A 22168-nucleotide genomic window follows, 5' to 3' on the forward strand; every position below is an offset into this window, starting at 1 on the left:
ATAGCAGACGGGGCAATCCTCGTCGTAACCGTGGGCCGGTTAGTTTATTAGTTGCGTGATGGCCTGCATGCATCCCTTGGCACTGTCTTGAAGCACTGTGCCCTGCATCTGCACAACTCCGCTCACTCATAGGACTGCAGTCAATAAGGTCACGAGACTCGTGGTTGGGGGGGGGGGATATATCTCTTGCACCTGGTGGACATGTGATGAGGTAAGCATTAAGTTCGGAACCGTGGGAACGACGGTTGCAGAAGGAGCTTCCCAAATTCCGTGCCTACCGGTAGCCTGCCATGCCTGCCTCAAGGTGCGACGAAGTGCAAGTAAGGTACATCGTACGTGGCGAGCACAGTGTGCTCCGTAGTCGCGCCGTGGCATTCCCGCCTGGCCAATCTGACACGCCAAGTCAGGGGTCCAATCAAGTTCTGCAGTCCGACAGCAGGGGTACCTGCTAGTGAACTCACTAGCCCAGTGAGCAATCCGAAGAGTTCTCACGGTGCACGGGCCAGAGGGAGGCGACGATGGCGAGTAAGGGACCACGGCACGCCCGACCGGCGACACTTGCACTGCAATGGACGCTGCGGCGTGCACAGTGGCGCGCTGCGCTGGATTAGTGCTTGCTACTGGTGTGGTCCCCCAATTCTTCCGAGGCTTCTTTTCCTTCCATTAGTTGATGCACGCGCCGGCACGGTCCTTGAGTCGAGGGAGAAGGAAGTGAGGGATAAAGTCGATGGCCCGCGGGTTGATGGTCCCTATCAGTGAGAAACCTCTAGTGTATCTGCAATGCTGCATAACAGCTCTGGGCGATGATCAAGGGAGGACACACAAGATAAGGTACCTTGGCAGTTGGCACCGTGATTTCAGCGCAAGTATCCGTACATCGAGATGCAGAAACCCCCGAGAGCATTTCCGTCCAACCTTCCATTGGGTGCTGTCACGGCAGGTACAGTGTAGCCCTGGGCGACAGTACCTAAAGTATCCGGCAGTCGAGGGGAAAAGGCACGTTCCCCCGAGGGCACCAATCATGACCAACAATCAGACGGTTACGCACTCCCTCGTTTGAAGTCAAGACCGGCGCAGACACACAGCCAGACGGTTTGCCATCTTTCAACTCCCGTCACCTCACCTTTAGGACTAGTGTTGAAAAGGGTAGCCAGCCACTATTCTGTAGTCTCAGTCTGTATGCTGCCTGCAGGCACTGAGGCACCTTGGGTGCTTGGCTAATCCTCCAAGGTAGGTAAGGTACTTAAGCAAGTGCCCGACACAGTGCCGAGACTTGCTCTAGCCTCCAGCTTCCATTGGCTATCCATGTTTTTCTCGCTGATAAGACATGAGATAACAGAAACCACCTACCTTTACAGTGTGCGTGGATGCGTAATCTCTGCCTGAATGCAACCCTGTCCCGTCATTCTGCCACCCTGTCACCTCAGTAATCCCATTCCCAGAGGGACCAACTTATACCAAGGCGTGCCAGCCCAGGCCCCAACACGAGCCACACCCCCTGTCTCCGTCTCCCGTCGTCGTCTCCGTTTGCCTACTGCGTATGTCTGTCTGTTCACCCACTCACCTACCGCGAGTGCGTCTGCGTCTCCATCAGCTCCCTCCACTCCAGAGTCCCACCCCCGAGTCCTAGAACCACGTCTCCAGACTTCTTTTCTCTCCCCGTCCCTTCCATTTGCCTTGGCCGTTTATTCCCCTGACGCCGGTAATCAATCGAGCAATCAATTGCCAACCTTCGTTCTCCAATCTCTCCTGTCCAATCTCCAGGATGACCGACGCTCGCTTGAATCAATCTTAAACGACAAAACTCTCTTGAAATCAGTTTTCTGCCGCTGCGCCCTGCCTTTACGACTACCCAATTGTTTTTCAACTAACCCATTCCGTTGCCAACACCTATCGTCCTCTACGCGAACTCTGCCCACCTCGCCGCGAAACACGACGATCCTCGATTGCGACTGGTCTTGTGTAGGCGTTTTCGAAATTCCTCGACCTTGATCACCAAGGGAGCAAATCTCGAAAGAACAAACAACCGACTCGAATCGATCAAACGAACGAGTCTCAAGGCGCCGTACCACCACGCTTACTCGACCTCGATAACGACTCCTCTGTCATCAGCCGGGTTCCCTTCGCCCATGCTATAATCCCGCCTCGCCTTCTGCCTTCTGCAACCTACCCACGCCAAACCTGCCGCAAATAACCCGCAGCTTGACTGCGCCAGCTGCTCCTCATGGGGAAAAAATGTACGCTCATAGAAGACATCGCGTTTGACATTATACTGTGCAACCAGCTGACTCAAGTGTTCACTGAATAGGGCGATATGGAATCATCTTTGATGCTGGTTCCTCAGGCACACGCTTGTACGTTTACAAATGGAAGGATCACGCCAAAGCCATAAAGCATGCCACTGTGGAAGAGCTTCATAGTCTGCCCAAGATCAAGCTGCAGACGAGCGAAAAGATTCGCCCTGGCGTGTCCTCCTTTGCCGAGAAGCCAGAAGAGATCGGCCACGGACACCTGGAATCCCTCATCAACTTGGCCCTAAAGGAGGTTCCCGACAAAAAGGTTGCCGACACGCCCGTCTACCTCATGGCTACGGCCGGCATGCGTCTCCTTCCCGACCACCAACAAAAGGCTCTCCTCCGCAACATGTGCTCCTACCTACAACAAAACACGCGATTCTCGCTACCCGACTGCAATACCAACATCCAGGTAATCTCTGGGGAGACTGAGGGTCTGTACGGCTGGCTCGCTACAAACTATCTGCTTGGCGGTTTCGACCACCCCGACAAGCACACGCACGGTAAAGGCCACCACACATACGGCTTTCTGGACATGGGAGGTGCCTCGGCGCAGATTGCGTTCGCGCCAAACAGCACAGAAGCTGAGAGGCATGCCGACGATCTAAAGCTTGTTCGCTTGCGCACCCTGGACGGCAGCACCATTGAGCACAGGGTCTTCACCGCCACCTGGCTTGGCTACGGCGCGAACCAGGCCCGCGAGCGTTATATCGACAAGCTCAAAGAACAGTACGGCAAGCCCAACGACCTCGAGCTACCGGATCCGTGCCTCCCTGCGGGCTTGCGAACAGACGTCAAAGGCGACCCTGTCGAGGCTGAGTCTGTGGGCAAGGAACTCTCCCTACTCGGCACCGGTCGATTCGACGAATGCCTGCGCCAAACCGAGCCTCTACTTGGAAAAGACACTCCGTGTACAGATGAGCCTTGCCTCCTCAACGGCCAGCACGTACCAAACATCGATTTCGACGTGAATCACTTTGTCGGTGTCTCGGAGTTTTGGCACACGACCCACGGAGTATTTGGAAAGGGTCACAAGACGGCATACGACTTGGCAACATACCAGAAGAACGTGGTGGACTTTTGCACACAGAATTGGGTGGATATCGAATCCAAGATTGATGCGCGAAAGAAGTCTTCTGCCCAGAAAGCAAAGAATGCCCAGGAAGCCTGCTTCAAGGCGTCCTGGCTCATCAATGTCCTTTACGAAGGAATCGGCATCCCGCGACCAGGACTTGAACATACGCCGCAACCCGGTCTCAACGTCACGAAGGGTACCCTGGAGGAAGCCAAGGAAAAAGGGTTCGTCGATCCCTTCCAGCCAGTCAACGAAATCGATGGCGTCGAAGTCAGCTGGACCCTGGGTAAGATGGTGCTGTATGCCGCCGGTCAAGTTCCCCCCTCAGGAAGTGCCCAGCCGGTTGGCTTTGGAAGCAACGTTGCCGGCGCGACCGACTTTGAGCCCGCGGGATCCAAGTTTTCCCCTATAACGATCGGAGATAACGATGACGACGACGATTGGGATGCTGATGAGCTCCTGGACAAGGCGAAGACGAAATCTGGATCTGGTCTCCTGGCTTTCATCCTGGTTCTGGTTGTCTTAGCCTTTTTCCTGCGCAAGCGAGACCGCCGAGCACGATGGTTCGGCAAGGTTGCGTCTGCCGTTCGTGGAACGAGACGTCCGGGCAGTCCTCGCAAGTTCGGGCGGGGCTTTTCATTCACCAACAAGCTTTTCGGACGGTCATCGGCAACCTACGAACGAGTTCTTGAAGAGGGCGATGCCGATCAGTTCGAGCTAGGCTCCGTCGACTCTGATGAGAACGAGCACTCTGACAGCAGCGAGGGCTCCAGAGCAGGTCATTCTTCCGGCCTTGCCACCCCGAAACTCAACATTGAGCGATTCGACGACGCTCGACCAACCTTTTCGATGGACCGCGGTGGTTTGGCAGTGAGAACGGAGAGCAGGGAGAGGCTGGTACCAAGTCTGGTGAATGCGGGACGTCGCAGTCGCGCTGGTAGTCCGACACGACTGAAGAGTCCGCTTATGAAGCCCTTGGATGAGGATTAAGTAACAGAGATGCCTGCTATACGCAGTGTAAGATTATGCATGCCTGCTAGCGACTGGATGGGGATATCACCTGGGTGTTTTTTTAATTCTTCTTGTTCATTCTTCTGGAGACGGCGTTTATCAGGCATGATGGATTGGCCCAGCATCAAGGCCCCTCTGGGCTTTTCGGAATGGAGGCAGTTAACGGCGTTTCATCACACGGGAAGTGTCACCGGGCCGCTTTAGACGAGAGATTGTTTTTTCTTTTGGGAGGCATTGCATGGCATTGAGCTGTCGCAGATTTGTTTGTTCCTCTTCTGCGTTGGGTGTTGTACAACGCCGAATCGCCAGTCCTTTCCAGCCCAATTTTTCAAACAGATGACAATGAAGACTAGACCGCGTTTGTCTACGTGTCTTGAACATGAATTCAATGAAATCATCTATTCGGGTATCAGATTAAAAATGCTATGTACTAGGTAAAGAGGAACATGTGAGCAAATGGCGGTGGGCATCCTTAGTCTTGCGGTCTTTCGAGGAAGCTCGGATCGGACCGCACGCGACTTTCAAACTTTTTCCACCACTCTTCAAATGCTTTAAGCGGGACGACCTCGACACCTCCCGGCCCGGCCGTGCCGCTGAAGCTCGCGAGGAAGTTGAAGGCGTTTTTGATTATGTTCTGCGCCAGAAGCTGCGTGGACGGCTGGGAGGAAGCGTTGGAGGAGGAGGAGGAGGCCTTGTTGGCGGAGATCTCTTGGATGCGGGAGAAGACGGACTCGGCGGGCTCGACCGAGACGCCAATCATGACGCTGGGGTCACCGCCGTTGTTGGCATTGCTGCCGGCGTTGAGTTTAAAGGTTGCGCTTTCTTTGCCGCTGCCGATGCCGCCGAGGAACTTGAAGTTTGGCGTCTGGCCCGTTGCGGTGGCGGCGGCGACGTCGGCGGCCGTGGCAAAGTAGATTGCGGCTGCGTTGTCGGGGGGCAGGACGATGCCTGGGAGGAGCATGACTGTGATGTGGGAGAAGGGTCTGGCAGCGGAGATGGAATAGAGGAAGGAGGTTTCCGAGGGCGCCGATGTTGGGTCCGTCAGCAGGGGCTGGCCGGCCGGGACGATGCCGAAGAGTGGGCCGGACATGGCGGTGGACGCAATAATGACTTGGATGATGTGGAAGGCCGTTTGATAGCGTCCCGTGAACGACTCGGAAAATCTGGTTGAAGAGGGTGAGAAATTGCTTTGAAGCTTTGAAGCAAGTAGCTTAGCTTGTTGGCTGTATATCAAAGAGATGATTACCAGCGTACTTATACAAAAACGGGAGCTTCTCGGAGGGAGAGGAAGTTCTAGGCTTCAGCGCTTGAGGACTTTGCGAGAGAATGAGGCTGGCGATGAGGTGAGCAGCACCGGGTCAAGTACAATTATTGTCGAACTCCAAGGTGGGGGGAGGGGCAGCTGCATTAGGTCGTGGAGGAAGCCTCGAGACGATGGAAGAAGCCTCGATAACACTAGCCAATCATATGCTTGTATCGGATCCGCTACCCGGTTGACGGATATACCCTTACTCTGTACTTGCCGTTGCGAAGTCCGACTCGAGGGGTCCAAAGTTTTGATGCCGGTTCTTGTTGCTGGACACACATCACTTCCGGCATCGGGGTCAGACTTATATGCATCTCGACGTCGTTTCGAGATCCGGCTGCACCTTATTCTAGACCACGCCTTCCTCGCATCTTTCAGAGCACACAACAACACATGCTACGATCGTCATTGAACCCCGGCCGGATTTTCACCCAGTTGCTTCTCAAGACGACCAAGAGAACATACTCTGACAAGATGAAGACCTTCACCAACATTGATCTCATCGACCAGGTCGACTCGTGAGAAACACTGGCACTGAGCATATTGTACCCCGAGGCCGAGCCCCCGCAGCTGACCCAGGATGCAGATATCCGTACAGGCAGCCCCAAGTCAACACCCCCAATGCTGAGACGTTTGGCTCAGTGTACACTCTCATTTTCAAAGACGAGCAGGGCGATGTACCTCTCGGATACGTCCTGCCAAGGGTGGTCGACGAGCTGCTCAAGGTACCCGAAAGCATCAAAGGGGAAGTCCAAGTCGACTCGGAGAAGCGCACTCTCAGAGCCTTCCAAGGGCCAACGTTAGAAAGCCGCAGCAAGCTGGCGGCGGACCTCTCTGAGTACTGGAGAGCCAACGACACCTTCCCCATCCTCCGGGGTTGGCGCGACGAGCTGTGGCCCGTGTACGGCCGCAATGGCGAACTCCTTTTCGACATTGAGAGGGCCGCCTCAGGATTGTTCGGTGTCATGCGATACGGCGTTCACTTGACGGCCTTTGTGCGTGACCCGTCAGCGAGCCACGGTATCAAGATCTGGGTTCCGCGTCGCTCTCCGACCAAGTCAACCTTCCCCGGCATGCTGGACAATACCGTTGCCGGCGGACTTATGACGGGGGAAGACCCCTTTGAGTGTGTCATCCGTGAGGCAGACGAGGAAGCCAGCCTGCCGGAAGAGATTGTTCGCCATCAGACCAAGTTTATTGGCGGCGTCACGTACATTTACATCACCGAGGCAGAGGCGGGCGAGGAAGGGCTGATTTATCCCGAGGTTCAATGGATTTATGATCTCGAACTACCCGCAGACGTTGTGCCGCAGCCAAAGGACGGCGAAGTCGCCGAGTTCAGCCTGTGCACGGTCGAGCAGGTCCGCGAAGGACTCGCACAAGGCGTATGGAAGCCAAATTGCGCGCTGGTGGCTCTCGACTTTTTTATCCGCCGGGGTATCTTGACTAAAGAGAACGAGCCCGAGTACGATCAGATTGCGCAAAGAATCCATCGACGAATGCCGTTTCCTGGGCCGCATAACCAGGACCCGTCTCTAGGGGCTATGGATGCTTGAGCCAGGACCAAAGTTCCGAGATCCGGGGAATATCACGAACAACCTGGCTTGCTCTTTCAAATATTTTTCCCTACGCCTTTAACTCCGGTGCCCATGCTCTTGCTGTATAGGGCCATACAACTTCTGTACAGCCTTTTGTAGTACCTCACTTTTATGCGCGCCAGAATAGAGAGAGTAAGCGTTGGAAATCCCATTGCGAAAAGTTCCAGTATCTTTTCAATCATTTCTTGATAAGCAGGTAGACGTAGTCGACTCTCAGCGGGGTCAGCTTCTTGTAGGGGCCTTCGAGGGACATCAACAGGCCTCCGAATGAGACGTAGGCCTTGCTATAATTGCAGCACGGTCAGCTTCTGCGCGGCGCACTCGATTCAATGCGGGAACACGAACATAGTTTGACCATCGTCGGCGTCCTCGAATTTGTAGATCTTGCCGTAGCAGACGTAATCGAACATATCAGCCAATGATGGCTCACGGTCCTGGGTGCCCTTGGTCACGTCCCGCCATCCCTTCTCGTCGTCCTTGCTGCCATCGTGGGCCAGAGAAGTCGCCAGAACCATGTGCAGGCTGTCGGAAACGGAGGCAGAGAATAGCTCAATGTTGATGTCGAGGGTCATGAGCGTCTGGTTGTCGGTCGAGGTGGCCGAGATACGGGCGACTCTGTCGTACTTGGACTGGTCGTAGTTGGTGACCGTGAAGGACTCCTCGAAGAGGGTAACATCGCCGCTGCCAGACATAATTGCTGAATAATTTGGTGTGCTTCTCCGAGGTGAATGGTACGAGTAATTCGCGGTATTTTCGTCGGTTGTTGCGAGGAAGATAACAAGGTCTTTCGTTCGGAGGCGCAAAGGCTTGAGGATCGTGAGCGACGGCAAGTGGCTTTCGAGATGTGGTGTGTGAAGCTCCGGCCGGAAAGGTAAATAAAAATAAAAATCGAAGAGTGATTGAGTTAACCGGTGTAGTGTGCAATCGGACGAGGGGCGCGTCGGGTTGGGAAGCATAATTAGGTACCTGACTGCGACCAGTGGGGCTTAAATTTTTGTAAGGTAAGGTACCTAAGTGAATGCAACAACCAACCCCCACCTGCCCTCTTCAGTGGAGGGGACTGAACCTGTATCTGATGTAATTAAGTTACTGGTTACTTTCTTCACGTACCAGCACTTCCACGGCGCTCTCAACTATATCCAGGTCAGGTATCTGAGTGCATATAGTTTCATTTTCGCTGAAGTACTGGTGAGTAATTTATCCCAGTAGTGCAGTATCAGAAGCGGCCTCTGGATTGTTGTCTTATACACACTGCCAGTGAGTCAAAATCGGAATCACTTCCACTTTCATGAGAATTTTATGTAATTTATTTGGGCAACATTTTTCTAACACAACGGTAGGTGCCACAACCCAGCTGCTTTCAAGTCAAGAATCTGCCCGGTACTGCATATTTTCGAGCAGTATTAGTCGCGAACTTGTAACTCAGTGTCTCAAGCACACCTGGCACTATGTCGTTCAGGAAAAAGAACGTCGTCCTGGGGCCATCCACCAGAGGTCCTGTGAGAGAGTCCATGGCTCCGAAGCAGGAAGCTCTACCACCGGCTGGGACTCGTTCATCACCCCTTGACGGCCGTTCTACAACCTCCACCGGAACGGCATCACTAGACCAACTCCTGGCAGGACACGCAGGGCTACCGCTTGGCTACAGTATTCTTGTAGAGGAGTCTGGAACGACAGACTTCTCGGGTGTACTTCTCAGATACTATGCCGCCGAAGGTCTCGTGCAGGGCCAACAAGTACACGTGCTTGGCCCAACGGACGCGTGGAGAGGAGAGCTTCCAGGACTTGGCAAAGCCAGTGGCTCAAGTAAGAAAAAATCGGCGTCAGCATCAGACGAGAAGATGAAAATAGCGTGGAGATATGAGAGCCTTGGCAACAATGCCGGACCAAGTACGTTTCTCCCGAACCACATGGAACATGGAATGGCCACGGACACTGACCTAAGATGAACAATCTTCTAGGGACGAACAACAACGGCCTAGCAGGGGCTGCCGAAGTTTTCTGTCACTCTTTTGACCTCGGGAAACGTCTACAGCCTGGTGACATCAAGGGCGAACTGCATGCGACCCCATCGACTGCTGCCATGAGCTGGCTCCACCCTTCGGGTTCAGGCAGCTCTTCCCCTCTAGACACATTTATCAGCAACGTCTCAGCAAAGCTGAAGGCATCACCGCCCGGTATTATCCATCGTATCGTAGTGCCGAGCCTTCTGTCGCCCGCACTCTATGGTTCCTCACTCTGCCGTCCGGCGGATGCCCTGCAATTCTTGCACAAACTGAGAGCACTGCTGCGCCAGCACGAAGGGATTCTGACGGCTATGATCTCGCTGTCTACCTCGTTATTCCCGCGATCGACGGGATTTACACGATGGATGGAGCTTTTGTGCGATGGAGTGCTGGAAATGCTGCCCCTCCCGAGAAAAGTGCACATCGAGCCCAATACCAAGTCCGAAGACGTCGTGCAAGGTATGCTCAAGGTGCATAGCCTCCCTGTTTACCACGAGAGGGGAGGAGGTATAGAGGGCCAGTCTTCGCGGGAAGACCTTTCCTTCAGAATGAGCAGCTCAAGTGGGCTCATTGTGAAGCCTTACGTTCTCCCGCCTTTGTTGGATGAAGGGGATGGGGGCCAAGGAGCCAAGGCAGAGGGGAAGAAGGGGGAGAAGCTAGACTTTTGAGTATTCGATGGAATGAATAACTGATTGAGTTGAGCCTATAATAATATGAGGCCGTTTCAACCTACCCATGATCCAGCGTGCTCAAGCCTATCAGTGAATGTCCTGATATACTACGAAGGTTCGCCCTACCCGTACCTCAAGGGCTTGATCCTCGAACTCGTAGTTTCTCTCTGGATCAAAGTGTCGAAACAGTGGGATTATATGGCAGAGGTATCTAGTCAACAGTCAAATTGTTTGAATTGCGAAACGGTAACTTGCAAGTCGAAAGGCAGGTATAAATCCTAGCCTTCTCGACGTTGAAGAGTACAAACGCACAGCCACAGCGCCACGCTATCTTACGGAGCATACAAAACACCTCCAGCACCACCGTAAGAGTCAGACGGGTTCTGCCTCACCGCCCGTCTCCACCACTGCCAGCTCCATAAACCTCAATCCTACGAATTTTTCCAACCATGCTTCCTTCTTGCCTCCGACAACCACGCATCAGGGTAAGTCTTATGAATTTCCTACCATTTTTCAACACCTCCCAAAGCTCAATGATTAAACAACCCAATCTCAATCAATCTGTCAATCCACTGACACTCTGTGACGAAACTATCATTTTAACGAGATATGATTATGTGGCTTTCAGCACTGTTACTAGCTTTTTGCATGCAAGCTCTTCCAGCAGTAGCTAACATTCTTCTCTCAGACACAAGGACAGCAAGGTCGACCCAAAAAGGTCCGAGGCAAGAACAATGGCAGCAGCATTGGAAGACCCTTCGGTCCCTCCCGTGCGCATCTCCAAGATCGCAGATCGCTACCTCGTCTTCGATGCTGAAGATGTGGCCACAATTAGGCGCAGCCACAACATCTGCTCCGTTCTGGTGGGAACGACCCCGCAGAACCCAACACAAAACGTGTTTCTCAGTCTGCCGCTGGAGTTGCTACCCGAGGAGGCCAGCGTGCTCATCGAGAACAAGGTAGGCCGCCTCGTCGAAGAGGCTTCGCATCACCTGTCGTCCCTACGCTCTCCGGACAAGGCCACCCGCCAGGCCTACATTGCACTACTGAAAGAACGTCGAAGCAAGGCGCAAAAGCTGCTGGCAGAGGATCAGGCCAAGAAGGCAGCTACGGAACAGACGCGGAGGAACAAGGGCGCCAAGTCGGCCGCGGCCCAGCCAAAACCTGGTTCTGAGGTGGATGATTCTCTGTTTGGAGGTGCCGTTCCAGATAAGAGCTCCAAACCCCGTGATGGCGTGGATGCCAAGCCGTCCGTGGCAGTCACGCCGACAACCAGCGAAGGTCTCCTCGTGCCTTTAGGCGAAGTTGAGGAAACAGTGCCTCAACCTCTCGCCGGGCCGTTGCACCAACACTTGCAGTCTAGAGGATACTTCATGACTCCTGGTCTACGTTTTGGCGCCGATTACAGTGTATACCCGGGTGATCCATTGCGGTATCACGCCCATTTCCTCGCTACAAACTACGATTGGGATGAGAAAATACCGATGCTTGATATCGTCGGCAGTGGCCGTCTGGGAACTTCAGTGAAGAAGGGCTTTTTGTTTGGCGGAGAGGTTCCCGACGTCAACGGTGGTACGAAGCATGTGCGCGCATTTTGCGTTGAATGGGCAGGAATGTGAGCTGGAATTTGGGCCACACGCCTGAATGAACGTGACGCTCAGCGCTAAGCCTAGATAACTAACCTACGTAATATAACAAGATACCCCTATTCCGTGTACCTCAATGAAATGACTATGCTACAAACCGCCCCCAAACGCCGAAAATTTCCCAATGTTCTGATATCCCATTTTAGCAAGTACAAACGTGCTTCTTCGTAGACGCCCTGCCATTATCAACTTAACCCTAGGGCACGTAGATCCTGCTGAAGCTGATGACCTCCCGACGACAGCACACACATTTGTCAAAGTTGTTCATAGCAAGTGACACTCGGCAGTCGTCGCAAAGACTCAAGCACCGGCAGGGCCAGACTATGATGGTCCGGGGAGAACTCTGGCAGACAACACACTGCGGACCATCCGGACCCAGACCAGCCGCCCCTTCTGCCCATGTCGATGTCCCGCGATCCACGGAAGTCGAGAACTGGGAGCGCCGGGACAGCAGCAGCTGCTCCAAGCGTTGAACCTCCTCGTCTGGTGTCATCTTGACCGGCCGCGTCGTGACACGATTTGGCTGCCCGTTTGGCTGCAGTATCTGAGTTCGCTGTAGCTGCCGTGACCTGAGATACTGAGATCGTGTCACGATTCTGTCGCTACTCAAATGCGCGGCCAACGCATGCGCCTCTTCCCTCTCTTCGGGGTTGCTAGGGTGTAGCAGGCGTGCCAGATCTGACAGCTGTAGTGAATCCTCCAGGACCGGTGTGTGCTCGCGCGAAGCCCATGACCTAGACTGCGTGGGCGTTCTCTGCCCAGCGTCTTCCGACTCCCAATCGCTGTCGCCGTTCGTGCTGAAAGAAACGACGCTCGTCGTATCATCATCATCATTTGCTGCCAACGGTTGATACTCTCCGCTGTTATCTGCCGAACCCCACCATCCACCCTTCAGCCACCAGCCGTACAGCTTCGAATCGAGGTCGGCCTCGTCCATGGGAGCCCAGTTCTGGTTTCCCCTCCATACTTGCTGTCGGAACTCGGATTCGACATCAACGCTGTCGGTCAGTGGAATGTTCATGGGTGACTCGGCGGGGCCTGCAGGTGCTTGAGAACGGCCGGCACTATCCTTGGCATTCGAGTTCCTCAAGTCGGTGGCAGCCTTGGGCCGGCGAACGATCCAAAGGAGGAGTTTCGGGTGCCGTAAGCCAATCTTGGAAAGTATTTTCAGCATAGTGGTAGCCCACGTCCGGAAGATCAGTCTGTTGATGTTCATGATGAAGTCCAATGCCATCAACCATCGGCCACTCCGCTCCGCAGCGCCAACGCCGTCCCGTAATCTTCGCTCCCCAGACCGTGATTTGGGCACCTTTTGAGCCGCGCGTTCGCGGGCGTATCCATTCTTTGACAACATGTGGTCGTCCCTGACCGGCACTAGACCAATCGTGCCAATAGCATCATAGTGAGAGTCAGGAGCGCCGGCTCCAATCCACTGGTTTCGTAATTCTTCAAGCTCGCGGTACCTCTCTTCCTCAAGCCACGTGTGCGGTCTCATTGTGACGTCTCTGTCTTCGTTTAGGTAGACGGCTTCGCTTGCCATGGTAATAGCCCCAAAGCCGGTCCGAAGCAAAGCGGTGTAAAAGTCCATTTCCATAGTGATCCGAATGTCGGATAGAGAGAGGTTGGCTTGCATGTTGGCGTGGGCTTGCGCCAGCCGCTCGCGAAGGCTCAGCCTCTGTCCCGATTGACCCTCTATTGGCGTGAGAGCCGCCAGACCGAGAGCGAGCAGGTAGATGAAGAAACAGACCAGAATGCCGCCTAGCACAAGAACATGAGGGATGAAGCCGATGATGCAGACTGTCGGAAATCTGAGCAGGCCTTGCTTCGCAGGATCATCCAAGGAGAACGTGAAAGCACTCCAAAGAATGCTCGCCATGAAGCATAGGCCCCAAAATCCGGTGCTGACGAGTCGGAATTTGGCTTGCAGGTTGAAGATGCCTAGCAAATGGCTGGTAATATGGCTCATGGTTGAAAAAAAGGCAACAAGTAGAACCTCGGGTGAGGTGTTAACCCTTCTGAGAATCATGGAGCGACTGATGGCTATGCTGCTGGCGCTCGTCGAAGCAGCATCTGCCACTTGAGATTGGGTAAATAAGCCCCAGCCAAGTTGGTTGCTAATAGCAGCATCCGCCTCGGCAAAGGCAAGGGAGTGTTCGAAAAGTGTCATGCCCGTCTCGGCAGCTAAGGGTCGGCCCTGCACAGCACACGATACGGTCTCCAGGAATTGACTCAAACAAAACGTTCCGAATAGCGGCCACAACAGAGACAGAGATCCCCTCATGTCCTGCGTCGCGTCACTGGTATCTGTCGGAATCATACCTACAGCTATGCAGGACGCTTCGTCTGAAGCTCCCAACAACAGTGCCGAACTCATGGTATGGAGGAGACCGCCGGCTTGTGAGAACATGAGCTCGGAGCTCTTGCTTGTGTTTCCCCAGCGCATTTCGGCAAAGTCAGGAGATGTTTGGCACTGGATTGACCGCAGTAGGCCGCGCGCTTGTACCAAAAATAGAAGAACGGGAAGGCCACGCAAGGCCAGTCGAATTGGCAGAGTGAGTCGCAAGCGTCGCCGAGTAGCTGCGAAGATGTGCGTGCGGTTGAGGACGATTGCCATGGCAATACAGCAAAGCGCCCACTTGCTCGTCGCATAGCTGAAGACACTACCTAGCCCTCTTGCGCCCTCCATGGTGAACTTTGGAGAGGCCAAGACAGCATCTGGATCAACCGGAATAGCAGGCCCAGTTCCGGGAAGATGGCCTATGGGAGGAGGTATATTCATATCGAAGGCAGCGGTCGTAGCCGCGTCGGTAGTACGTAAGATGCCGGGTCCCGTTGCTTCTGGAATGACTCTCTCGAGGGAGTCGGGAATGGGAAGATAGGCCGTGAGCTTTCGCACCATCCTCGGGCCAGCCCATACCAGGTCTTCGAAGGAAGGAGCCAGCTTGGTGATGTTTACGGCGTATTGAACCTGGTGGGCCGTCCACAGCGAGAGGTTCTGCCACACCCCTGTATTTTCCAGAGTAGGAGGTGGATGCAGATTGTCCATGGTCACCAGGAAAGGGTTGGTATTCAGGCCAGATTATACAAAGGCAGCGGCAGCAGCCTTATCGCTCGGGGCGGCTGGGAGTGTCGCGGTTCGGATCATAGGCAGTGACGTCGAATGCGGGAGAACATTATGCGGACAGCAGGCACGAGGAGGTGTTCGGCTGACGGGGTCTCCAATAAGGTAGCTGAGGACGGCCAATGTCAGGAACGGTCGTCGACTAGGCAGGTGGTCGTCGATGGTATCTCGCGGACGATCGGGGCCCAAGGTCGGTCAAAGATGGCTCGTCAAGAGGGCAAGGACGGTGGGGGTGTAGAGATGGATAAGGACGGAAGCTCGGATGGGATGGAGGGATGTTGTCGCATGCCCGCGAAGCTCACTGATCGCTCCAGGTCTCTCCACTCCTTAGCGCCGTTCTCTGACGGACAATAGCGAGCCCAGAGCACCGAGGAGCTGGAAGCCGGGGCCCGAGTGCTTACGAGAGACGGGCTAAGGACTTCCTCAGAGCGACGACTGCGCCGCCGAGGTTGGGGTAAAGTGGGTACCTGGCAAGCATCCATGCTCAACCTTGAAGGTATCATCAACAACCTGGAAGGTCTATACGGAGTAAACTTCTAGGGAGTACCGCTATGATGTCCTTTCCTTGCCAGGCAGATAGATGTCTCGATACAAAGCAAGGCGGTCACTTTGAAGTGAGCTGGAACAAGAACAGGCAACGGCCATAAGCAAACCTTTTCGGGATAATCTGTACTGCATTTACAGCTCACTTGCTCATTTCTCAGCAGGCATATCGCGATGAGGGAAGTTCTATTGCCTCCCAGTCTACCATCGAATGAACAGACTTCACCAGTTCTTGCTAAACATGTCTGTCACCCCTCATCTATCGAATCAAGCTCTCAATGTTTCTTCATACATGGAGCTGGTATCTTTTGTCGATTTGGCCGCAACGCCTGTTCTCGACGTAGTCCGTATTGTGAGCACCGGTCACGAGTATGGCTATGTGTAGAGGGCTCGGCGACCGTCATTAATCTGACAATTCTGCATGGGCTCCCCGAGGTGGTCTTGCTTTCACCTGCCAGTCTGACAAGATCTTCATCCTCCTTCGTGATCACTCGAGTGCGAATCACCCGATAAAATATGCCGAGCTGATGCATGACGACGCATGCTTCAGTTTTCGACGCTCAGAGTCACCATGAAGCCATGCTCAGTTGTGGCTTCTTTTCGAAGGCGCGACAAATCAACGCCGTGTTCTCGAACCCGGGCTGCATACCTCCACTAGGTAATTTGCCATGGTCTAATCGATTAACTGCTGGGTGGTTGGTTGCTTTCGAGTCTCTCGAGAACGGCGCGGTAGTTGCCCTTGGAAGCTTGAATAGCGCGACCCATGAGTTTCGTATGGAGCAAGGGGTCCAACGGCGAGAGCTGACCCTTCACCCAGAGGTTGGTGATCTCCGCACGACAAGGGAGGTAAGCCACACAGCAAGCGGCAAGTATTTTGTCGTGCTCCAGAGAAACGGGATCCAAGACAATAGACAGTGCGTCTGCGTCTGTAGTGTCTTGTTCGTTTGAAGAGACAAGAGCTGCAACACCGCCGGTGACCATGTCGACGCAATCGATACCAGCGTCAGCGAGAGCCGCCGCGGCAACGGTGATGCAACCACTGAGAACGTTCATCATATCCCACTCTTCGTTGCCTTGGGAGTGAGACGCCTCTCGCTCTTGGTCGCCTTCAATAATGGTAACAATCACGTCGACGCCACTTTTTGGCCATCTATCCGCAATAATGACTCCGCGTAGGGCCGTATCGAGATGAACGCTGAGATCTCTCTCACTCGAGTCACGAAGGTAGCCTCGACGTCGACGTGTGGCGAAAGGAGCGTATTTGACATGAGTTGAGAGCACCAGGTAGGGCGAGAAGGGTGCGGATCGAGGAAGCGAACGAGGCCCATGGACAGTGCAGATGAGCTTCATGCCATTGGTCTTTGACTGAGAAGCGGCCTGAGATTTGATCTGGCCGAGTGGTGGCTCAATCTCCATGTATGCTGAGCCTGAAGCTGTGGGAGTGACGCCAGTCTTGAGAACTTCTCACTATTAGCATGATCAAATTCCAAGGGGAAAACAAAGGTCAACTAACACAATCCTCGAATTCCGTTTGCCAGCCTTTCCCTGGTGGTCGCAATCGGATCCGTAGTCTCATAAACGGGCGGTAATGTTGTACCAGGCGGTCCATTAATTCTCCGTCGATCAGCCATCTTGATGGAGACTCTGTTTTTTTTTATTCCCAATAGCGAGGAAGGTGGTTTGTTCGATTTGTTGGTTGGCAGTATTAGTCTGGTAGAGTGTGACTTCCCGCAATATGTGTAGAGTTGATGAATACCTGACGTCGTTTGCCTGGGTTGAGAGCCTTTCTTAGCTGCTCGAGATGAGGCCTGAGGTGAATTTTCCAGGTCGTTACCGACCACTGTGGTACGGCCACCATACCCGCTTAGATGCATCTGCGCGCCGGCGCGGGGTCCACAAAGGTAAGTGGAGACATCCCATTATGCCATATAAGGCTCGATACTTCAAGTCGAAATTTTTCACCACACTCCTTTCCTCCATCAACTCCAACAACCATCCTTCGCAAGCGCGAAAAGATCAGTGCTTCGGCAGTCAAAATGGGCTGCTTTCGCATGGACAGCTTCGAGAGCATTTTACTCGGTAAGTTTTTTGCAGCCTCAGTCGCGCCCATTGTCCACTTTCATGATGTATATCTTACACACCGTTCCCGCGATCTCCTGAGCGCAAGAACAAACATGCATCACCATCTGATCCCACGCCACTATGGACCTTCAGCACATTCTCTAGAGACCAGAAAAGAGAGCAACACTAACTGTGGTTCAAGGTTAATAAACCAGGTGAATATCTCATCGTCAGAACTTCCTGTCTACACTTTCTTTGGGTATGTCAACTTCGCTTTTTTTCCGTCCTTCTTTTTGCAGCACCTGCACATCGTCGACTATGATGAACAACCATATCATTCAGTTCTGCTACTGAACTCTGTGATGATAACCCATATACCAAAAACTTTGTCTGATACGACGTCTATCTTCCTCCTTTGCTACTGTTTGATCATTCGAGTCAAATAGCTAACAGGAACAGTCCCACAGCAGGCAATCAATCTTGGTTGTTCAGCGTAAGAGCTGTCGCCACCAACATAGTGGGCAAGCGCGCAAGCACAGGTAAGAATTTTTTTTTGTTCGCAATGTTTTCCCTCGCGTGCTTCTCAGGCTTCCTACCCGGGGCACACGCAACATCATGATGACCACAGCTTATCCATTCAACTATGTCATGCCAGCCGAGTCATCCTCCCGCACTGGAGTTCCTCTCCGGAGGGACGAGGAAGGTGGTGGAGTTGGCTCCCTCGGGAGTCGTCATTTGACTTCAGTGCTGAGCTTCTCGGTTCCTCGTTCTGAGGTTCAGGGTTTGCGAGGCCGGCTAGGCTGAATGAGTACACCCGGCTCGTCTGACCTGATGCCATCATCATACTTTCTCAAGTAGTCTTTACGTGTGGTTCACTTTGCTAATGATGGCCACGTTTAGGATTCCTTCTCGTCTTGCCTTGCCTCGGTGATGTGAATTCTGTGTGTATATTCATCTCTCGTGACATCCTTCAGAGCGCTTTTATTTCGTTGTGTTCATGATACCTGTAGTGAAGCGTAGCCTCGCATGCGCATTTTATCCACCTGCCGCTACAGTCGAGATAATGGGGTAAGGCGTTGGAGATGAGTAATATGTCAGAGGGGCATGGAGTGTTGGTCTCTAGTCGCGCTCTCCTCCCTGATGTCCCCCACAACCGCAAGCGCAGTGTGATGGAGTATGTGGGCGAGTGGGTAAAATGTCTATGTGTGATGGCCTCGGGAATGCCGAATACCTCACGTCTGACAGTGAAATGCGACACCTTTGTATTGTGTTGCGTACTCTCTCCAGACTTCATCATCGAGGGGACCTACCTGTTCAATTTGGGTGTTGCGGTAAGGCGCCTGAACTTACCTTACTACCTGCGTTTAAAGGGGTTTACGACGTATCTCTTCCTAGTCGTGATCTTGCCCATGCTCCCTAGTGTCTTCCACAAGCCCATAAGCCAAGTTTCCCAGTTCTCTGATCGGTTGCTTCCTGTCAGCTCTACCAAGTCTGACTCTACGCTCACGTTTTCAGACAGATGTTGGAGTTTTTGAGGATGACTGACGCTTGCCGGTGTCATGAAAGCATTTGAAGGGGGGGGGCCTAAGAGAAGACTTAGAAGAGCACTGAATACCGCCTTATCGTTGGGAGCGATCGTGGGTGGAAGGGAGGTTAAGCTTTAACGGAGGCAGATTTACAGACCTCCCGGGCGATTGCACGGCCAGATAGTCGCGAATTCAGAAGCTCGAATGGCAAGGTACCTTGGTCCCGCGTAGCTTGAGGCAATGGAATCCAGACTAGTGGGAGCTCAGGGAGGCTTCTTGCGCCAAGTTTCGTCCAATTACATGGCAGACTGTGCACTGCGTACCCATCCTCCCGCCCTGCCACCCTGCCTTTGGCAGATGGACACGTTCAAAGTACGCTGTCCTTACTGTGCATGCTTCCCAAACGGCGCGAAGCAGGGGTGCCGGTACCTGGCTAGGTGCCCTGTCACGGCTGGGCCGCCAAGTACCTATTCAATTCCTGGGATGACAGAGAGGCAATCTGAAAATAAAATAATTAATACGTAGCCAAAGTTGGCGTCCCGGTCCAGTCCCAGTCCCAGACCCCGTATTCGCAGGTATCCCGTCGACGCTCCCTTAACCTACCTGACCCAACCCATATTATCCTCCTCAAGACGCATTGTCATCCGCCATCGCGCTCGCGGCCTTCATACCTTTCGACAACTTGACACGTTTGCTGCCCGAGCCGCACTTTCCAGCCAGCCAAACGATCACAGCACTCGCTCCCCCTGGTTTTAGATGCTCTCCTCTGCTTAATTTTCACGACTCCCAAGGGCTGGGCGAGGTGCTTCATTGCTGTACAACTCTCCACCCTCACCTCGGGACCGGGAATTCGACTTCCACCCAGTGCCCTGGATGTTGCCTTCTTATTCTTCCTCAGCCTCCAAGGTGGTGCCGCGGCATCATGCGAGTGGTTACTCCAATGGATATCCAAGGGGGAACACGTTCGAGATCTCCCCCCATAGGTCAGGAAGACACCTTTGTTCTCTCCTCGCTAATTGCTTCTATCCTTTGCGCCGCGCCTCGCTGACCTGTCATTCTCTTCTCAACAGATACCAACCACGAGCCTCAACACCCGCGAATCGTCGTCGTCAGCGTCTAGTAACTCGCCTCATCATTGTCGCCGTTGTCGCCATCTTCTTTCTCGTCTTCGTCTGGCCGGGAGCCTCCCTGACTTCCATCTTCTCCCTCGGTCTGCTGTCTGCCAGCAGCGACTTGCAATTGGAAACAGTACGATACTACGATCTCAGCAATGTGCAGGGGACTGCTAGAGGATGGGAGCGGGAGGAGCGCATTCTTCTCTGTGTCCCTCTGAGAGACGCCGAGTCACATCTGTCCATGTTCGCCTCCCATCTGCGCAACTTCACCTACCCCCACCACCTCATCGACCTTGCCTTCCTGGTCTCCGACTCCAAGGACCGCACCCTACAGGTTCTCAACGATATGCTAGAGGAGATTCAGGCCGATGAGGACCCCAAACAGCCTTACGGCGAGATCTCCATCATCGAAAAGGATTTTGGACAAAAGGTCAACCAGGATGTGGAGAGTCGTCACGGATTCGCGGCACAGGCGAGCCGAAGGAAGTTGATGGCCCAGGCCCGTAACTGGCTACTCAGTGCCGCCCTGCGGCCATACCATTCCTGGGTGTACTGGCGCGACGTTGACGTCGAAACCGCCCCATTCACCATCCTCGAAGATCTCATGCGTCACAACAAGGACGTGATTGTGCCAAGTAAGTCAGAGAAACCCTAAGGGGTGAGGGAGAGTATCTCACTAACGGTTCGCAGATGTTTGGCGACCTTTGCCCGATTGGCTTGGTGGAGAGCAGCCGTATGATCTCAACTCATGGCAGGAATCAGAAACGGCGCTAGCTCTCGCGGACACTCTGGACGAAGATGCTGTGATCGTTGAAGGTTACGCCGAGTATGCGACTTGGCGGCCGCATTTGGCATACCTGCGAGACCCATATGGCGACCCTGATATGGAGATGGAAATTGATGGAGTGGGCGGCGTCAGTATTCTTGCCAAGGCCAAGGTCTTCCGGTCTGGAGTACACTTCCCAGCTTTTAGTTTCGAGAAGCACGCTGAGACGGAAGGATTCGGAAAGGTAAGATGATTGTGCTACTGGATGTAGAAGAGAACTAACCATTCCGGTGTAGATGGCGAAGCGCATGGAATACTCTGTTGTCGGTCTGCCGCACTACACGATCTGGCATCTTTACGAGCCTAGTGTTGACGACATCAAGCACATGGAGGTACGTCTCTTGCTCAATGGCAACGTCATGAAGTCTATTCTAACGCAATACAGGAAATGGAACAAGAGAGGCTTGCTAGCCAAAAAGAGGAAGAAGAAAAGGCCGAAAAGGCTAAGAAGGTCAAAGAGCAGTTCGGCGATGCCAGCAGCCAGTGGGAGAAGGACAAGACTGATATGCAAAACCTCGTCGTCGGAGAGAAGAAGAAAGAGACGAAGGGCACAAAGGAAGACACCAAGGAGGTCGCCAAGGAGGGCAAGGAGGCCAAGTCGCCCAAGGATCCCGACAGCAACCAAGCGGATACAAACAAGAAGGCCGCAGCAGCAGACAAGAAGGATACAGAAGGCAAGTCAGACAAGCTGGCAAAAAAGGAAAAGGACGGAAACGGCGCAGCATTCGCCAAGAAGGCTGAGAGCTGAGGAGGATGAATCTAGTAGGATGACTCCCTACCGTCGAACATTGCTGGGATCTGTCGCTGTTCTTGATGAACAAGTATCGGTACGCAGGTTGCCGCCAGCGGACAGCTTGCGCAATCGATACACGGGGATAAAAAGCAGAGTCGAGCCGTGCTATCAACTTTTGTTGTACACTAAGATATCTGCCACCGGATGGTCTGGAACAAAGGGATGTTGTAGGAAGGCGTTGGTTTATCTTGGGGCCCAAGGACACGGGCACCACGTCGGGCATAGAACTAGCCCGCGAAATTATGAGTTACAGATGTACAGTTGAAGTTTCAATATACGTGATTAGATGCAGAAAATGAGCCCGAAACAACTTTGTCAGTTCAGGACTCTTGTTGATTGTGAATAATCACGCTGTCTGGCTTTTTTCACAATAGGCCTCGTCTCTTATCTACTGAGACCCCAATTGGGATCAAGACTGTGACGGATATGATAGAGCCAGGTCTAAACAGTGTCTATTTGTGTAGAAATTGTCTTGCCAGAAGATTATGGCCAAGGCTAGAGGATAAAGTAAGGTGGCTTATAAAAGTTCGGATAAGTAGGCCTCTACCTCTATTGAAGGCTAGAACCTTGGGAGGA

At 53.4% G+C, this 22168-nt stretch overlaps 10 protein-coding genes across 10 annotated transcripts; 6 read left to right on the forward strand and 4 right to left on the reverse strand.

Moving 5' to 3' along the window:
- Positions 1–2224: 2224 nt before the first annotated feature.
- CLUP02_17383 (GDA1/CD39 family protein) lies at positions 2225–4359 on the forward strand (the record flags this gene model as incomplete). The annotated part of the gene is made up of 2 exons (XM_049296295.1): positions 2225–2237; positions 2309–4359. The coding sequence occupies 2 exons, from the start codon at positions 2225–2227 to the stop codon at positions 4357–4359; spliced, it is 2064 nt and encodes a 687-aa protein (XP_049137519.1).
- Positions 4360–4852: 493 nt separating this feature from the next.
- Positions 4853–5470, reverse strand: CLUP02_17384 (uncharacterized protein; the record flags this gene model as incomplete). The annotated part of the gene is made up of 1 exon (XM_049296296.1): positions 4853–5470. One exon carries the CDS (start codon positions 5468–5470, stop codon positions 4853–4855), a length of 618 nt encoding a protein of 205 aa, XP_049137520.1.
- Positions 5471–6079: 609 nt separating this feature from the next.
- Positions 6080–7242, forward strand: CLUP02_17385 (NUDIX domain-containing protein; the record flags this gene model as incomplete). The annotated part of the gene is made up of 2 exons (XM_049296297.1): positions 6080–6204; positions 6273–7242. The coding sequence occupies 2 exons, from the start codon at positions 6080–6082 to the stop codon at positions 7240–7242; spliced, it is 1095 nt and encodes a 364-aa protein (XP_049137521.1).
- Positions 7243–7462: 220 nt separating this feature from the next.
- CLUP02_17386 (RNA polymerase Rpb8) lies at positions 7463–7976 on the reverse strand (the record flags this gene model as incomplete). The annotated part of the gene is made up of 2 exons (XM_049296298.1): positions 7463–7568; positions 7630–7976. The coding sequence occupies 2 exons, from the start codon at positions 7974–7976 to the stop codon at positions 7463–7465; spliced, it is 453 nt and encodes a 150-aa protein (XP_049137522.1).
- Positions 7977–8732: 756 nt separating this feature from the next.
- Positions 8733–11778, forward strand: CLUP02_17387 (paxneb protein; the record flags this gene model as incomplete). The annotated part of the gene is made up of 7 exons (XM_049296299.1): positions 8733–9174; positions 9246–9851; positions 10035–10190; positions 10282–10446; positions 10569–10593; positions 10650–11576; positions 11754–11778. The coding sequence occupies 7 exons, from the start codon at positions 8733–8735 to the stop codon at positions 11776–11778; spliced, it is 2346 nt and encodes a 781-aa protein (XP_049137523.1).
- Positions 11779–11803: 25 nt separating this feature from the next.
- Positions 11804–14653, reverse strand: CLUP02_17388 (uncharacterized protein; the record flags this gene model as incomplete). Its single annotated transcript, XM_049296300.1, has 1 exon — positions 11804–14653. One exon carries the CDS (start codon positions 14651–14653, stop codon positions 11804–11806), a length of 2850 nt encoding a protein of 949 aa, XP_049137524.1.
- Positions 14654–15445: 792 nt separating this feature from the next.
- Positions 15446–15784, forward strand: CLUP02_17389 (uncharacterized protein; the record flags this gene model as incomplete). Its single annotated transcript, XM_049296301.1, has 1 exon — positions 15446–15784. The coding sequence occupies one exon, from the start codon at positions 15446–15448 to the stop codon at positions 15782–15784; it is 339 nt and encodes a 112-aa protein (XP_049137525.1).
- Positions 15785–15952: 168 nt separating this feature from the next.
- Positions 15953–16902, reverse strand: CLUP02_17390 (3' exoribonuclease; the record flags this gene model as incomplete). Its single annotated transcript, XM_049296302.1, has 2 exons — positions 15953–16731; positions 16785–16902. 2 exons carry the CDS (start codon positions 16900–16902, stop codon positions 15953–15955), a joined length of 897 nt encoding a protein of 298 aa, XP_049137526.1.
- A 237-nt stretch (positions 16903–17139) lies between these two features.
- Positions 17140–18136, forward strand: CLUP02_17391 (uncharacterized protein; the record flags this gene model as incomplete). The annotated part of the gene is made up of 3 exons (XM_049296303.1): positions 17140–17720; positions 17792–17871; positions 17961–18136. 3 exons carry the CDS (start codon positions 17140–17142, stop codon positions 18134–18136), a joined length of 837 nt encoding a protein of 278 aa, XP_049137527.1.
- A 1595-nt stretch (positions 18137–19731) lies between these two features.
- On the forward strand, positions 19732–21547 carry CLUP02_17392 (mannan polymerase II complex ANP1 subunit; the record flags this gene model as incomplete). The annotated part of the gene is made up of 5 exons (XM_049296304.1): positions 19732–19841; positions 19929–20608; positions 20664–20983; positions 21036–21131; positions 21185–21547. 5 exons carry the CDS (start codon positions 19732–19734, stop codon positions 21545–21547), a joined length of 1569 nt encoding a protein of 522 aa, XP_049137528.1.
- Positions 21548–22168: the final 621 nt, after the last annotated feature.

This window comes from Colletotrichum lupini, chromosome 10 (genome assembly GCF_023278565.1).
Source record: "Colletotrichum lupini chromosome 10, complete sequence".
Lineage (NCBI taxonomy): Eukaryota > Fungi > Ascomycota > Sordariomycetes > Glomerellales > Glomerellaceae > Colletotrichum > Colletotrichum lupini.